The sequence below is a fragment of the Pteropus vampyrus genome, unplaced genomic scaffold (genome assembly GCF_000151845.1).
Source record: "Pteropus vampyrus isolate Shadow unplaced genomic scaffold, Pvam_2.0 Scaffold14, whole genome shotgun sequence".
In the NCBI taxonomy this organism is placed as follows: domain Eukaryota; kingdom Metazoa; phylum Chordata; class Mammalia; order Chiroptera; family Pteropodidae; genus Pteropus; species Pteropus vampyrus.
The window spans coordinates 9,782,568-9,800,537 of record NW_011888795.1 but is presented as its reverse complement, the minus strand read 5'-3'; the positions used below and the strand labels follow the sequence as shown (position 1 = coordinate 9,800,537).

At 36.8% G+C, this 17,970-nt stretch overlaps 1 protein-coding gene across 2 annotated transcripts in view; it reads right to left on the bottom strand.

Annotated features, from left to right (window-relative positions):
• Nucleotides 1-17,970, bottom strand: part of ABCC5 (ATP binding cassette subfamily C member 5) — a 71,230-nt gene that overhangs the window by 50,555 nt on the left and 2,705 nt on the right. For both annotated transcript variants that reach the window (XM_023526195.1, XM_011382561.2), the window contains exons 2-5: nt 17,298-17,480; nt 1,372-1,529; nt 1,031-1,186; nt 242-389 (exon numbers count right to left, since the gene is read on the bottom strand). In XM_023526195.1, coding sequence (XP_023381963.1) covers nt 242-389; nt 1,031-1,186; nt 1,372-1,529; nt 17,298-17,426 — 591 coding nt within the window. In that variant the 5' untranslated portion in view covers nt 17,427-17,480. The remainder of the gene's footprint in view (nt 1-241; nt 390-1,030; nt 1,187-1,371; nt 1,530-17,297; nt 17,481-17,970) is intronic.

Here is a 17,970-nt window from a genome sequence, read left to right as displayed (position 1 = left end):
CACCCCAGGAAAGCAAGCCGGTTTCATTTCTTCTCTTGCAACAAAACCCTCTCATCCTTCCACATGCTGTCAAGCCACAATTCACTCCAAAATCAATCGTTCCCTTTCAACAGACCTGGAAGCATCTCTAAGGCTGCTAACTAGCCCAAAGGTGAGCACAACCCCTGTAACAGAACAAGAGTGTTAGAGCTGGCCATGGCCGGGCCCCTAGAGACTGTCAGAAAGGATGGTTAGAACTTACTGGTCCACTGAAGCCAGCCAGCTGCGTGATCATCAGGCACACGATGGAGAGGATGAGCCTGGTGCGGCAGAAGATCCACACAACCCTTCGGAGGGAAGCAGCGTCTGGCCCAACTTCATTCAGCTCTTCTTGCCACAGTCTCTCTAGTCTTAACAAGGGCACATGTCCTCTGTTACACGTCTCCCCAGGGAATATACACACCCTAGCTTCCCGCCTGCCATCACTTTTTGTCTCCAGGCTTTGACACCACTCACACAAGTCTTTCCTTTAACATTATGCACATAGTCTTCACCTTCTGGAAGAAAATACCCTTCCTGGGTGACTGGGGAGCCTCTCAGGATACAGAAAATGATGAGAACAAAAGTCTTTCCTTCCACCCAAAAAAATTATCCCTGAATAGAATTTGTTTGCAAATAAGAACTTCCTTTCTCAAGGGTCCCCAACCCTTTCTGAAGGATCCTGTGATAAAATGTAAAGTCATAAACTAGATTTTAATCATGACAATCAGCTACCACAAAAATGTACTCTGTCACAAGGCAGCAACATAATCTCCCTGCAGACTCAGGAAGAGAAGCGGGGCTGAGAGAGAGAGAGAAAGCCCGTGGTTAAAACAGGATTAAAAGTGAAATAGGAGATAAAGCAGAAGAGCAAAGAGAAAGTCATCCCCAGGCTACCCTCCCTCCATCGGCTAGCTCAGAGGTGAGGAATTCACACTGCTGGACCCACACCCCTATCTCAGGCCCTATGCATCCAGTATGTGGGAGACCGAGGTGGACCAGAGACGCCTACCTTCTGCAGTTCACATCGGAAGACTCGTACTTGGACAAAGACCACACATCCTCCATTGAGAGCTCCCGCTTCTTGTGGGCTAGGCGGGCCAGGGGAGAAAGCCAGGAAAAGGTCATACAGGAGAAGAGCCCTGCATTGTCCACTGGGTGCTGGTGTCTAAGGAGAGAAAAACCAAAACACAAAACTGTAGACACACACAGAGAGGCCAGCCGGCATTTATAACATACTGTTCAGAGCTCCTGACTAAAAACAGGGCTCCCAAATGGTCGTGTCTTAGCTCGAAGTTTCAAAACTGCTTTCAGTGCTTCATGGAGAAGTCATTAACCAGGAGAGCCTCTTACTTGGAAGTGGTCCGAATGGGCTTCAGAGCACTTAAGCTGTGATGGTACTTTCCCTTGGGATGTTCCTCGTCCAGAATTCTGAGCTGAGAATGCATAGAGGCATCCAGGGAAAGGCCTTCAGCTCGGGCTGCTGTTTCCAAGGCATCTTGGCATTCCAACTGGAGTTTCAGCAGATAGGGAGAGAAAGCAAAGCGTACTTAAAGGAACATTAGAAAACAGATAGCAGAAAATATACCTGACACACAACAGCTCAAACTGCAAGCCAGATTCAACTTAACAGAAATCCCAAGGGTCAGGGGGTTAAGCACTTACTTGTGTGAGATGAACTCACTAAGGACCATTAAACCAGATGCTTAAAACTTCTAAGCTTCTAGACATTTTTTTTTTTTTTTGAGCACTTTTAGGTTCAGAAAAATTGAGCAGAGAGTACAGAGAGTTCCCATGTACCTCATACAAAGTCCTAAAGCATAAGGTGAACACTTATTTAGTGGTTAAGGACACTGGCACCTAATAATAAACTAAATAAAGTCTGCTGAGATTCAAGGATAGGACAAAGCTGTTTTTTGTTTGTTTGTTTTGTTTTTTAACCTTTAAGCTGCCTATAACCACATGAGGAAGAAAAGAAAACCATTGGTTTGAAAAAGGAGGAAGTTACACTAAAAATACAAACATATCTACTATGAGGAAGTAGAAACTGGGAATATGTACGGAGTAGGCAAAGAATATTATAAGGATATCCAGCCTTATTTGGATATTCAAAGCTTCAGAAGATGACGAAAAATGACTACATGCCATACATATGACTACATGGGCCATAAAGCAAACCTGAACCAATTTCAAAAGACTGACATTATATAGTGTATGTTCTCTGACCACTTTAGAATTTAATTAGAATTCAGTAACGAAGATAACAAGAAAAATCTCCAAGTATTCAGAAATTACACAACACACTTCTAAATAATACAAAGAACACATTAAATGGAAAGTAGTAAATAGTCTGAGTTAAACGGTAAGAAATTATTAACACCATTAAAATTTGTGAGACATAGCTAAAGCAGAGCATAGGATGAAATTGTGGATGCCTTAAAAGCACATATTAGAAAAGAAGGAAGAGTGAACAATCAATGCTCAGCCAGGGCTTGAACCATTTTCTATAATGGATCAGATGATACATATTTGGCTTTGTGAGCCAAGAGATAAAATCAAGGATATTATACAAGTACTTAAATTACAAAAAAAAACACAAATTTCCACAAAATGTTTACTGACAAAATTCAAAATATAGTAATATTCAGTGAGTGCATATTTTTGGTAATATAGGTCTTCTATTGAGAAGAATTCCATTCTTCTACAGGAAAATAACATTTCACTTAATTGAGGTTTAAAATGGTTTTCCCTTTCATCAAAATCAATTGCAAATTTTCACCTGTTAATGCTGATTTATAATGAGATTTTACAATTCCATATTTGAAAATGTCTTTTCACACAGACAGGTACTACAAAATACCAAAAAGCAATCCATGAGTATATGACTTTGTTGAGCATATTCATCTCTTGGAAAGCATTACAGAATTCAATTAGATTTTTCTCTTCACATTGCCTTTATGTGATATTACTTTGCAGATTAATCACTCCCAATTGAAAGTTGGGTGGAAACCACTGAATGGCTCAATTAAATAAATATTTTTATTGTGGCAAAATACATATAACATAAAATTAGCCGTTTTTACCATTTTTAAGTGTATGATTCAGGGGCACTAATTATGTTTCACAGTGTTGTGAGACCATCATCACTATTGATTTCCAAAATAAATGAATCTTGAAATATGGAAATTTTCTTTATTTCATTGAGGTTCTGAAAAACACAGCTAGAACTATAATTTAAGCTCGGATGTATATCCACTACAAATTTGTATAGGAACGAAGATCTCACTTCTTATTTTAACTTTTAACAGTACAAGAAATATATAAGGTAGCTTGACATTACTTATGATTCATGGAAATTACTTAATCACAGTACCATTTTACATTCCCACCAGCAATGCATGTGAGACCCAGTTTCTCCACATCCTCATCATCACCTCTTATTGTCATTCTTTTTTTATTTTAGCAATTTGAATAGGTGTGGCTTAGTATCTCATCACGATTTTAATTTGCATTAACCCTAATGGTTAGTGACGTTTAACATCTTTTCCTGTGTTTCCTACCCATGCATTCTTTTCAGTGAAGTATCTGTTCAAGTCTTTTGCCTATTTTCTAAGTGGATTGTTCTCTTAGTGTTGAGTTTACAGTGTTCTTTTCTATTACAGATTCAAGTCTTTTGTCAAATGACTTACAAATATGTTCTCCATTTTATGACAAGTATTTTTCCTCTATTAGAACCATTCATGGAACAAAAGTTAAATTTTGATCAAGTTTAATTTGTTGATTTTTTTTCTTTTATGGATTGTGCTTTTAGTATCGTCTAAAATTTCTTCATCTAATCCATTATAAATATTTTCTTCTGTTCACTTCTAAAAATTTTATAGTTTTACATTTAGATCTATGAATTCATCTTGAGTTAATTTTTGTATAAGGTGTAAGATTTAGGTAAAGCTTTATTTTTTTGCCTATAGGTGTCCAATTGTTCCAATACCATTTATTAAAGATTACCATTTCTCCATTAAAATGTCTTTGCACCTATGTTAAAATCAGTTGGCCAGAGTTGTGTGGGTCTATTTCTGGATTCTATTCCATTGATCTACTTGCCTGTCCTTCTACTGATATCATTAACTTGATTACTATAGCTATATAATAAGTCTTAAAATAGAGGTTTATAACATTTCCAAATTTATTCTTTTTAGCTACCTCAGTTCTTCTGCCTTTCCAGGAGAACCAAGTTCAAGAGTTATGGAGAGTTTTATAAACATCTTTTGACATTACAGTATCAAAAAGGAAAACTTGGTATGCCATCAATTAGTATTCTTACATGAGAACGAAATAGTAACATTAAGAGGAAACAAATCTTTACATTTTCATTCATTCTTTCAACACATCATTAATTGAGCACCTATGTTCAAGACTGTTCCAGATGCTGGGAATAAGAATATGCCAATTTCTACATGTACAGTAGACTAATTTCATTTTCTTCATTTCTAAAATTCTTAGTTATAATTTTCATCAAAATCTATGAATAAAAAAGTGGACAGACTTCACAACACAATACTCTTATTGCATGAGTTTTGTTCCTTTGACTCTATACATAACGATGTCATGTCCCACCACCTCGTGGGTAGTAAGTTACTTCCTGTATTGGAGAATGCAAAATTCCAAAGTTTTTCAATGAGAATTGGTAGATAAAGTTTCATTCTTCCAGGCATATCCTGAGTACTGTACCAGCATTATTAAATGTCTATAACATAACAGAGACTGAGGGCTCTTGTACTATTTTTGATTTTAGAATAAGAATTTACATGTCAGTATAATTTTATCCTGACAAAGATAAACCCCAAAGAAGTGGTTTAAATAGCACTAATCCCCAAATTTTCATATAATAAAACATGGAGTAGGAATTCCCACAGTAAGGGTATAAAGAAGTCTCTACTATTGATCTAAGAAAATCAAAAGCTGCCACTGCAAGCAACTGACTTTCCAAATCATACCCCATTTTTGCTATTCTTTCCTAACCTGCTTCCCAAACTGTCAACTTTGTTGCCATATCTTACTCACTGAAATATCTAATGGAGTTAAGAGGATCTGCGCAGGATTCTCTGTTTTGAAGGAAACAGTGCAGTTCCGTATCTGCACCTAGTTCCTTCAGAGATAGATCTCTCAAAACAATAAGTAACAGGTATTTAGCTGTTGGCAAGAATTCTTGTCTGTTAAAATAACGTTATCAAGAAAATCAAGAGAAAATCCTCTTACTCCAATGAAACTATTATCTTTGTGGTCTTAAAGTATTAGTACCTCCACAGGCAAAATTTTCCCATAGTTGGAGGCCACTGTGCAGTATAGTGACTTTGAACATGCATTTTAGAAGACAGACATGGGTTCACATGCTGAGTCTACCACAAATCTTTAGTGTGTTACCTAGCCGCTTCAAGCTTCAGTTTACTCATTTTCATAATGGTGCATGCACCTACCACATACTGTTGAGAGGAATTAATGGGATAATGAAAAATGCTTAGCAAAGTATGGGGTATATAATAAACACTGAATATATATTAACTATATTACCCCAATTTGTCCATCTGATAAACCCTACAGCCTATCTCTACTATTTCCTCTTTCTTTTAGCTTTTCCCCAGACTTTTTCAAGATCAGAGAATTTATTTCCTTCCTCTTATGTATTCCCTGCACCTTTACCACTGCAGTGGGATGCTTCTGATAAGAGCTCCTGAAAGGTAGGTAATCTTACTCGTTTGTATCCCTGGCCCCTAGCACAGAGCTTGGCACCTATTATTCAAATGTCAACTAAAATATCTTCATGTTGCCCCCTTACCTGAATTATTATCACAATGCTATACATGATACACCACTGAGATCTTCTTAACCATTCCACTTGTTTAGATTATCCACTGTTTTGTTCATTGTTAATAGTATAACAAACAATTATCATTTATTTTTCTTTCTGGATTATTTAGGATAAATTGAAGCAGTGGGATTACAGGATTAAAGAGTATAGCTCCTAGCAATTAGATATCTGACCAGTTTGCTCAATTAGCCTTATTACAGAATATGTACTCCAGTGATATTTCAAAAGAGTACTATTAGCTTTAGTACTTTCACTTCTATTTTGTTGACATGAGGCTAGGGCAATCTGCCTTGTTCATAGCCAGAGCTCATGACTAGCGTGTTATCTATAAAGGCAAACTGCTTACTGGAAGGTGACAGGAAAACTTGTGCAGATTAATTTTACAAACTAGTATGTCATTTACTATGTGACGGGTGTTGTTTTAAATGCTTTACAGACACTAACTCATTTAATCTTCAGAACAACCCCATGAGGAAAGTAATATTATTTCCCCCATTTATAGCTGAGGAAACTGAGGCACACAGATGTTAAAGAGCAGCAGGGATCTGAATCTAGGCTGTACAGCTGAGTCTCCTTATCACTGTGCTATGTGCCTTTAAAAGAAAAAACAAACAAACAAATAAATCCTCACTCTACCAGATGACCTCATATGTACCTTTCAGACAGTTCTCCTCTCTTCCCTAGGGTGAGTATCGGATTAAAATAAACTATCACTCTCTAACTCTGACTGTCCTAACTAACCTCATTAAAGCAAATGGTAGTTTCCAAAGTCGAAGTCACAAGTACATGATTAGAACACTAGGATGTAAATAAACTATTTTACTTAATTGCAAAAATGCACTTCCTGGTTGTTTTTAAACCAAAGATGCGCAGATGCTAAAAGACAGATACATTATAGACTAATATTTAAACATAAAATAAAAGCATCTTTATACTACCTTGCCAGCAAATGCGCAGATGTCTCATACTCATTAACTATTTGGTTAGATGCCTAATTTCTCTTCCTCTCTAGGCTTCCTAAAAAAGCTTACCTGGCCAAGCATGCCAGGAAAAAAAGTATGTCTGTTTAAGGGTAAAAATAAATTTATCCTACCACATTAACATCCTGTAAAGTGAGTTATCAACATTCTAAGGTTGAATAGATTAAAAATGGAAACGAACCAATAGAAAAGACTTAGAATATTCAAGCTATAAGGGTTTACTATAGGAAGGCATAAATAACATAACAGGGTAGGGAAACGTGAATCAGTGAAAATTGCTGGGACCAATAAATACCAGATTGGAGATGAACTAATTGATATCCAGGTTTCATACTGTACATTAATCCATCTGAAATTAACCCCCAAAAGTTACATAAAAATGATTAAATAGTAGAGAGAAAATTAAATAGCATATTTAGCTCATCTATGGAAGGGAGATCACCTCCATTTTCCCGAAAGCCAGAAACCATCAAAAGTAAGATGGATGGGTTTAAATATGAAAAGGGAAATTTTCTGCATAATGAAATTAAAATTAAGGGGAAGAGGAATAAAGCTAATTCTAGAAGTGACCAGGAAACTAATATATTTTGAACAGCCAGCTTTTCTGAAAAAGACATGGTGTTATAATCTATCATTCAGCAAGTTTTTATTGAGGGGCCTACTATGTACCAGACACTGCTCTAGGTACTGGGGATACAGGAGTAAACAAACAGACTCTGCACCTCAAAATCACTGTCTTCGTGCTGGTTACATTCGAGTATATATAAAAGACCAAAATCCAGAATAATCTACTAAATTGGTTCAAAAGCTTCTATCTCTCAACCTCTAAATTCAGTGTCACCAACCAAGAAACAGAAGTTAAATTTTAAAATACAACTATATATCTTAATAAAAATAGAGATGAAATCTAATATGAGGAGAGAAATGTAAGACAAACATGCATCATCTGAACACTGAACCAATTTTTAATATACTACTAGCGGTACTCAGGAGAGCAAACTGGTAATATGTAATATTTTACATACTCCTTGTCTCCTTTACTCTACTATATGAAGGACGATTTTCCAAAGGAACAAAAAGAATTTAAATCCAATGGTTTACTGGGAACTAAATGCCTAACACAAGATTAATGGCCAAACTGTAGCCAGTCAATCTGTGCTCTAGCTCAGTGCTGTCCAACAGAAATACCATGCAAGCCACAAATGTCATTTAAATGTTTCTAGTAGCCACATTTAGAAAGTAAAAAGACACAGCTCAAAATAATTTTAATAATATATTTAACCTAATATATACAAAAATCTTATCTTTTTAATATATAATCAATAAAAATTACTAATGAGCTATTTTACATTCTTTTCTCAGTACTAATTCTGGCTGGCTACACAATAGGATCACCAGGGGAAATCCAGTGTGTATTTTATATATATAACACATCTCAATTTGGACTGGACACATTACATATTCTCGATAGCTACATGTTGCTGGTGGCTATAATACTGGATAGTGTGGCCCAGTAGTTCTCAAGTGATTGTGATTTTGCTTGCCTATGGGACATTTGGCAATGTTTGGAGACATTTCCAGCTGTCAGAGTTGGAGGGATGCTACTGGCATCTAGTAGGTAGTGCATCCTACAATGCTAAACATCCTACAATGCTCAGAACAGCCCCCCACAACATAGAAGTACCTGGCCCCAAATGTCAGTGGTGCTAAGGTAGCCCTAGATAGCTAAATAGCTAACACAGTACTTGACATATGTTAATCTAGGAGAATGGGTTTTATGAGGTTTGTTTTTTACATTATGATGCTTTAAATCTGTTTTAGAAGTAACTTTTTAAAGCCTCTCCTGAGAGTACTCATTTCTTTTTCTTTCTCTTAAGGGGTACTACATACCCTCCATTGCCAGAGGACATGGGCCACAGAGAGAGGTGTTTGCAGCAGTTGATTCTTTCCAAAGGAAAAAATACTGCTTGATCCAGGAGTTGAGAAAACATTAAAAAAGGAAATATTGCTATTTATTTTTCCCTAGGACTATATGGCTAGGAAACACTGGGCATTTCTTTCCCTAACAAAGTGATGCATATGGGGCAGGGTGGGGACACTGGGGAGCTAAAAAGGGACAATGAAATTCAGGTTCTGCTACGATTCAAACAAAGGTCAGGGAAACACAGTCACATACTAACTATAAGCAAACAGAGATGCTTGCACAAGAGATTGTCCCTGTTCTATATGTACCATCACCTCACCCATGACTGATAATTAGTGCACCAACCACACTGCAAGGACACCGCTTATCTGGTTTGTCCCATCTCATTTTCACAGGCTGCCAGAGCGGAATGTCTGCTGACAAGGCAACCATGGACATCCCCCCAGTATGGAGGCGCCTGCAACAAGACACCAGAGGCCGGAAATCATTCTCCAGACTGAACAATCCCTTCATGACAGCGGGACAACGGCAGAGTAGGCTTCCTAAGCCTGCAGACTGAGGATTCATCCAAGTTGTTCCTGAACACAGTGATGGCAAGCATCAACTGGCAACACAGAGGCGCCTCGCCGCTTCCAAGGGGATTAAAGGCTGCAATACTCCTGTCTGGCACACCCCAAAAAGAAAGCAGTCTCTGGGGCACTATCAGGATAGACAGGCCTCTCATCCTAGAGCATATTCTCCCTCTCTTCTACTTAATTCACAAGATCTTAACACAATCACAGAACAGACAGCCTCTTCTTATAAACCCCCTGGACCAAGCAAATGCTTTTCTGTACATGTCTCAGTCTCATAGCTGCCTTTATGACAAACATCTAGAGAGAAACATCTTTGAGGGAAACTGTATACAATCAGATACAGGTTTCAAGAGACTCTAAATATTAAAAAATAAATTAAAAGTAAACAAATTTTCTCTTAAATTAAAAAAAATTTAGAAGTTGATGATCTCCCAAGACCAGCTAACATCAGGCTTTCTCATCTTCCCTATCTCCAAGGAGTTAAAGAAACCTGCCAAGGACATTTACTCTCCCAATTCTCATCACGTCCTTACTCCAATGGGTTATTAACATGATCCTGACCATCTATCTCAAGTTCTTCCCTTACGAACTTGTAGATTAGAAAGAGCCTACTACTTAGCCAGGCAACCTATAATCTCAGTCCTACCACTCAGCAGCTATGAATTAACTTATGCATCTCATCTCTAACTATCTGTCCACTCCTCTGTAACTATACTGTGTTGTCTCATGCTGAGGATCAGCTATTAATAAACCAGTGGATATAACTACACATCGCCACCATGGTCAGATAAGTATTTTTCCAGTTCATAATCTAGCATTACCCCATAATCAGCAGGTAAAAGAAGGCTTTTAGTTGTTTCATAAGCTAATGCCCAAGGAACTTATTCAAAGTTCCTATTATATTGAGGTGTGAGATTAACTTTGTTATTACAATAAGATTTCCAAGGATTAACCTGAAAATGAATCACAGAGGAAATATAAAACCTTAAAGGAAACATTTGAAGCCCCATTGGTTGAGGAGATAGAAGAGACTTTATTTCATGAGATCTAGGGCAGAGGTTCTCAGCGCTAGCTACACAACAGGATCACCAGGGGAGCTTTAAAATAACACTGATACCTGAGCCCTCCCCCAGAGACTGGTTTAATTGGTCTGGGGTAGGGTGTTGCATCGACATTTTTTTAAGGTTCTTCAAGAAATTTTAATATGCAGCCTGGGCTAAGGATCACTGAATTAAACAGAAGAATGCTGGTCTTTTGCATTTGACAAAATCCCTTCAAGATTTTCAGGTTTTAACTTTAAAAAAAAAAAGTCAAAATGTAATTTATGAATAAAACTTCCTTCACCGCCTATCGCCATGTGTGCACCCACATTAAGTGCTTATCACAAGACATTAGTAGTTTCACCATGTGATCCCTGGACTGCAGAGCAGGCTGGAACTGCTGATGATGGTGAGAAACAAACACAAAGGTGAAGATTTGGGCAGTTTGGCTATTTTTCTAATGTGAGAATACAACATTTAAAAAAACTAAGTGACTGCTCAACACCATATATGCTTTGGTAAACAGAAGTTTTCATTGATATAAGAGTTGATTCTTTGAATAGCTAATTCAAAAAATAATCTCAAGGAATTTGAACAAGTACAACATCTAATTATCTAAATAGGTTAACTCTCTAAAAAGGGGCTGGGGAGGGGAAGGAGAAACAAGCTTAATTCTACTAATTAGTGGACTTCAGTGTAGCAAATTAATTTCACATTTGTCTAATTTTTTTATGAACAGATTCAACCACTGCAAAACCTTCTGGAGGTCCGGTTTCCTGTTCTGGCGCTGACTTTTGTATTTTTAATTAAGAGACATTAAATGACATCTCATTAAATGATGAGACATTAAAGAAAGCATTCACTGAAGGCTACCTAAAAGCAGAACCAAGATTTCATTGAAAAAGTTTTCATTAACCATTTGTAACTCCCAAGTTATCTATCTTAACAAAAATTTAAAACTGCTTAAAAAACAGGAAGCTAGTTCCAACATTTTTCTTCCTTTTTAACAGCAATCTCCTTTAACTCATGCCAACAGGCTCTACTTATTTCCCTTAAGCAGCACTTCCCAGGAAAGCAGCAGTAGCTCTGCTGCAGATGGCGTGGAAGAACTCATGATCGAGGCCAGCCTCAGGAGACCGATGGTGCTGTAGATTCGGTCACCACACAGCAAAGCCACTTGGGTTCTGCACCAATAGCAACACTGTTGTCATCTCCACCAGAGAGCTGTGGACTGCTATTGGAGACCAACATCTGGCACCAGGCCAGACGCCCGTATCATACCCGTACTGAGCTCTATGAAACTTTATGGATGTCCTTAAAGGGAAAAGAACAAAAAAAGCAGGTGTTCTTACTCATCCTGTCACTGACTGCCAGAAAATCTGCCGAGTCACTGAGTACCAATCAGGAGAAAAATAATGCAGAGACTGCAAATACTAATCTCCTTCACCCACCCTGCCCTCCTCTCAAACAACAAATAGGCTCACAGGTAATATTCTTGACTCTGAAAACACAAGGGCATAGACAAATTCACATACCCTTAGTTCCTAAAGAAAAGCTTTCAGAGTCAAACTCTCTAAAAGTGTATGGTACCAGACAAAACTATTTTTATAATAACAATGGTTGTCTCTGAGAACAGGGGTTAAGGGTGATTTATTTTTTCTATAATATTCTACAATTTATACATTTTCTATAATGAGATCATAATTCTTAAATAATTATATGTATCGTAGAATCATATTTCTTGGTAATTAAGAGATTAAACCCATATCCTGATCCCTAGGATATAACTTCAGCTCACCAAAATATTTCAAGTCACTAATTATGAAAACTCCAACCAAGTTCAAAGGGTCGGCCTACCACAGAACTACAGGAAACACCAAGTGAAGGTCACTTGACTTTGTGAATACTTGCTTTGTTACCTTTCCTAGAGGCAGAATATCCTAACATGGTGGAGAGAAAATTCCACCAATGGTGCACTTTTGAGTGAAGGGAAGAAAAGAGTGAGCAGTCATAATGGCACATGAACTTTAGTTGACTTCTGCTTATTTTCCCTTCTTCCTCCTTTTCTAGATGAGACATGCTAGTGAAAAACAAGTCACCCGTGGCTTTGGTCTGGGAGCAGTAAGAAAACAAACAACTACCACAATAAAAAAAAAAAAAAACTTCAGAAAGCATTAAATAGTTTTGTCTTGCTTTTGCTTAAATTTTAATTTAAAGCAACTAAAATCCAAACTCCTCGGCCTATGATTGAAGAACATACATCATCAGAAACTTGCTGACCTATCTCTCTACATCTACGAGCTCACACTGTATGCTTAAAGCCAACAGGGCCTAGTTGGCCCTATCTACAACTCTTTCTTCTGCCAGGCATGTTCTTCCTTTCTCCAAATTCTACCTATTTCTCAAGTCTCCAATTAAATACTACCTCCTCTTGAAGTCTTCCCTGATCTCAAAGACTAAAGCACTCTTTCTTTATTAATTTCTATTGCATGTACATTACAGTAATCTATATATACACGAAGAGGTTAAGCTTCTATTGGAGGGCAGGCAGGCCCGGCATCAGTTTATTTTTATCTGCATCAGCAGACTTCTTTCAGTGCTGTGCATGCATCTTAGAGAGTGAGCAAATGTTTGATGAATAAAAAAATGAATAAACACATCTTAAAATAAACAAACAAAAAAAACAGGGCTCATGGAGTTATGGGATCTACCTGTGCATGTATGAACAGAATTATAAGAAAAAGAGCTGTGCCTGGAGAACTATGCCTCAGACACAATGTTAAGAAGTGGTCTAGACATAAATCTTCATGTTTGTTGAAATAATGCCAGCCTAACGCCAGCCAAGGTTAGTACTGAAGCTCAAAGAATGAACAGCAACAGAAGGCACCCCTATTAGCACTTCAGGATTAAAGGATATTCGCTAACGCATCAAATTGTGTGTGACCACAAGCATTAACTTAATAGTTCTAAACAAAGGGTAGGTGTGGAAATGCTCTTTCATTACCTCTAAGTAGATGTGATACAAATATCTGAAGATGTGACTGATTAATTTTCCCAGAGTATTCCAAAAGGAATATTTGGCCACAATACTAAGAAATGAGCAAACTGCACTCTGCAACTTTGTTTACAGCTTGAAAAAAAAAAAAAAAAATCACTAGCCTGTTTAAGAATTTGTACCTTGACGCTTTGCTTCGGACTTCTCTTTGACAGTTTCATGCTTCCATGTCAACTGGACCTATCGAGGGCTAATGGTGGTGAGTAAAATCCGTTTTCCAATTAAGAGCCACAGATGTATTCTCATCTTTTATTACTTTAGTTCTTTATTTTGGAGGGACAGTAGGCATACCTGGCATCTGGAACATCCTGTCCCAAATTTTCTCTCTAATATAGAAATAATGGTTATGATTATGTGACATGAAATTATAATCTCTACCCAATTATTTGCTTACATTTTTAAAAACTGTATGCTTATATACCTATTCTGCTTCCCAACTATTTAAATTATCCATTTTTTATACTATCTCTGAACCAGAAATTTTTTGTCATCTTTCTGGTTCTTCTATCAGCAAACTGTTATATATGAGACAAGTTCAAGATCAGTAAGTCTAAGAAATTTTGGTTTTTGACAGGTAATATGCAAGAACATTCTAGGCAGTACATGAACTTTTAAAAACACTTGAGAGTTATGCATTCACCTTAATGTGTATAAAATTTGATTGCATAAACCTATGATTTTATTGCTTAGGTCAAGGCTGAGCAAAAAGGAAAAAAAACAGTTGATTAAAAGAAATATTTTAAGTAAAAAAAAGTTCAAAGGATACAAGGATATGGTACAAACCAGAAAAATGGAACTCAAATGAAAAAGTTTAGGAAACATGAAAGGATAATCAAAATGAAATTCATATGGACTCCTGAAATTTTATATAAGTGGTATTAGCCTTCCTGTTTCTTCGAGATAAGGCTTGATCATGTGAAGGGAACTTATTGTCTGATGCCTGACTTCATAATTTAAGGGACAATAGGCACAACAATGACTCTATTTCCAGTCCTTCTCCACCTGCAGAGGAAAAGCCCACTGCTGCCACAGGACCTCCTAATGTAATTTCTGCTCTAACCAACTGGAGAGGGACTCTGTCCCCAGAAACTTCACAGGACTGCACACTAGCTTCCCATGTTCCGCCTCTTCCTGCTTGACAAGCCTGCTCACTCCTAAGGCTTCACTTACATAGATACACTAATGATTCTAAAATTTTTTCCTATTCTCCTTTTTGCCTGTGCTCTATTTACTGATTATTTTATTTAGATGCACTTCGAATTCAACATGCTTAAAAGCAAACCCATTCTCACCACCAATCCCAGCCACCACAATGTGTCCCTACCCTTCCAGAGATGCCCCTAAGTCTTTTTCCTCTTTTCCACCTCACTGTTATGCTTCGACACAGACCCCTGGCCTCTCTCACATAGGCTAGAGCGCAGAAACTTCCTGACTGCTCTCTGTATGTTTTCTCTCTCTCCTATAAAGGGTTTTTTCATAACTGCCTCAAAACTAATCTTCCTAAGATAAAATCAAGTCTTAAAAATCCCTTATCAGCTCAACTTCATTAGCCATTGGGTAACATAAATTAAGACTACAATGAGATATCAGACAAACCCATCAGAATGACTAAAATAAAGATAGCATTAATACCAAATACTGGCAGGAATGCAGAGAAACTGGATCAGTCATACACTGTTGGTGGGAATGTAAATTCTACAGCTACTGTGGAGGAGTATTGATGTTTCTTATGAAACTAAACATGTGCTTATCATATGATCCGGCAATTGTATCCTGGGCCTTCTAGAAAAATGAAAGCTTATTCACACGAAATCCTATACACAAATGTTCAAAGCAGCTTTATTTGTAATAGCAAGAAAGTAGAAATAACCCTAACACCCTTCAACAGGTAAATGGTTAAACAAACTATGGTATACCTATAACGTGGAATACTAACTACTCAAAATGAAAAGGGAAGAAATATTGATACACACAACGAATTAGATGCATCTCAAGGGAATAATGCTGAGTGAAAAAAAGGCAATCTCCGAAGCTTATATGTTATATGATTCCATTTATATAGCATTCTTAAAATGATAAAATTACAGAGAGAGAACAGATTCACACTCCTAGAACTTAGGTGAAAGGGTGAGGGAGGCAGCTGTGCTCAATAAATGTTAGCTCTTAGAACTAGTTGTCTAACGTGTAGGATGTGTAAGAGAAAATTCTGGATGCCATTGTTAATATCTTATGAGTGTCTGACACTGTTAGTATAGCACTTAAATCTGGCTATAAAAGAGATCCTTGTGATGGAGCTGCTTTGTATCTTGACTGTGGTGGTAGTTTATACAAATCTACACATGTGAAAAAAACTGCATGGAATACACACATACAATGAGTGCAAGTTAAACTGGTGAAGTCTTAATCAGGTGGATACACTGTATTAATGTTAATTCATATCCTGTTGCGATACTGTGCTGTGTTATGCAAGAAGTTACCATTGGGGGAAGCTAGATAAAGTGCATATGGGATCTCTCTGTATTATTTTTTTCAACTGCATGTGGATCTACAGTTATCTCAAAATAAAAAGTTAAAAGGAAAAAAAAAAAAAACCCCTTCTCAATAACTTCCAATAGTTCCCCAATGGCCATAGTAAAAGATCTTTTACAATGGCATACAGAATTTTTTCTTACACATCCTACGATTTAGACAACTAGTTCTAAGAGCTAACATTTATTGAGCACAGCTACATGGCAGGCACCATTCTAAGCAATTTATATGTTATCTCATTTAATCTTCAACGATCCAATCAGTCAAGTTCTACCGTCAATGCTATTTTATTCATAAACCGCTAAGGCTTGATAGCATCCCAGCCTAATCATCCTTCAAAGCCTTGCTCCAATATTACCTTTGTGACTTTTTCCAGATTTAAATGCTATACTAACAGTGTCAAACACTCATAAGATATTAATAAAAGTTTAATTAACAAGGTCTAGACAAAGAAGTTACAAAACTGGCACTTCAGAGATTTGACAGTGATTACACTGAATCTATGTTTCTCCAAAGTTAAGCTTGAAAGGGAAAGTACCGTATAATATACAGTGGGAACAGAAAACATCCATTAATGAGAAAAATGTTAATAAGACAGCCAAAGAAGAACAGGTAATGTTAGGCTAATGAACCACCAGAATCAGCCAGAAAGCCCATATCTTTCTCAAGTTTTCACATAACACATACATGAACACAAACCTGACTTCCTAAACCCAGTCACCCACAACTCCCCTTATCAGTTACTTCTGCAACTTAAGAAAAGGTATTATTTTTTTTTCTTAGAAGAAAGACATTTCCTTCTGTTTAAAGTGTATATTCATTATTTCCCTTGGAGGAAACTAGATTATTACATTCATGGATTTACTTGAAAAACTTACTGATTATCATACAACAATCTAGAATGATTCCAAGTACTATGAAATCTGAATGAGTCTCTCCAAGAAGTCATTTTAAACACAGGCAACAGGCAGAAGAAAAAAACTATTTTAAGTACACGAATGAAATTTAATGGTTCATATTCCCTCTGCTCCACTTCCCACCCCTCCATAAGTTGTCTTCTCTTAAGCAAAGCCTTTTGAGAAGGTACCACAGGTGAGCAAAAGTGGCAGACAGAAGGCAAAGGGAGAAATAGGTGGGAGGCTGAGAGCTAACCTCTCCTCTTTCATAAGTAACTATAAATTCTTAACAGTGATCTAAAGCCAATAAAAAAAGAGAAACTTCTTTTTAATTATGCATTATATGAAAAAAAGAAAGTATTCTCTAGTACAACAAGCAGATAAGAAAAGGGACTCAGGAAAGGAAACACTGACCGGCCGAGTTCTCTTGTATTTGGAGTCCTCGTGGTCTCTGTCCTGCCTGGAAGTACTGTTTCTCTCTCTCACATTTCTATAACCAGGACTGGGGATGATATACTCTTTTCCTATGTCGATATCCTTCATTTTCTCTGAATAGAGGTGCCAGGTTCATAGACTCCTGGTTTCACTTGAGAATTTCTGAAATTAAAAATTCATCAAGAACAGACATCACCTAAATTGTGCTTAATCATATGCAAAAGTGCTTTAAAATAGGAAAAAGGGAAAAAGCATTAACGTTTTTTTACCCTTATATCTATAAAAATATTAAAGTATTAAAATTTTCAAATACCATTTCATATTTTAAAGAAAAAAATCATTATAATAGAATCAAGAATTATCTCCCCCCACTGCCAAGGAAAACAAGATTAGAAAAAATAAACACACTGGTAAAAAGACACCCACCCTCTTCAACTAAGTTCAAACCCAATGTATAGAGCTTTTACACAGGTCTTTAAAAAAAAAAAGACTTTCTGAAAACAATTTGTTCAAAGAATTAAAGACGCCACAATTTTAAAATAGATATAACTTCTACTAAATTTTACTAAATGAAAACTTATAAAATATTTATTAGACCTATCCCATCTCTGCATTTTTATAATTAGGTAATAGGCTAGCTGATATTTTTTTT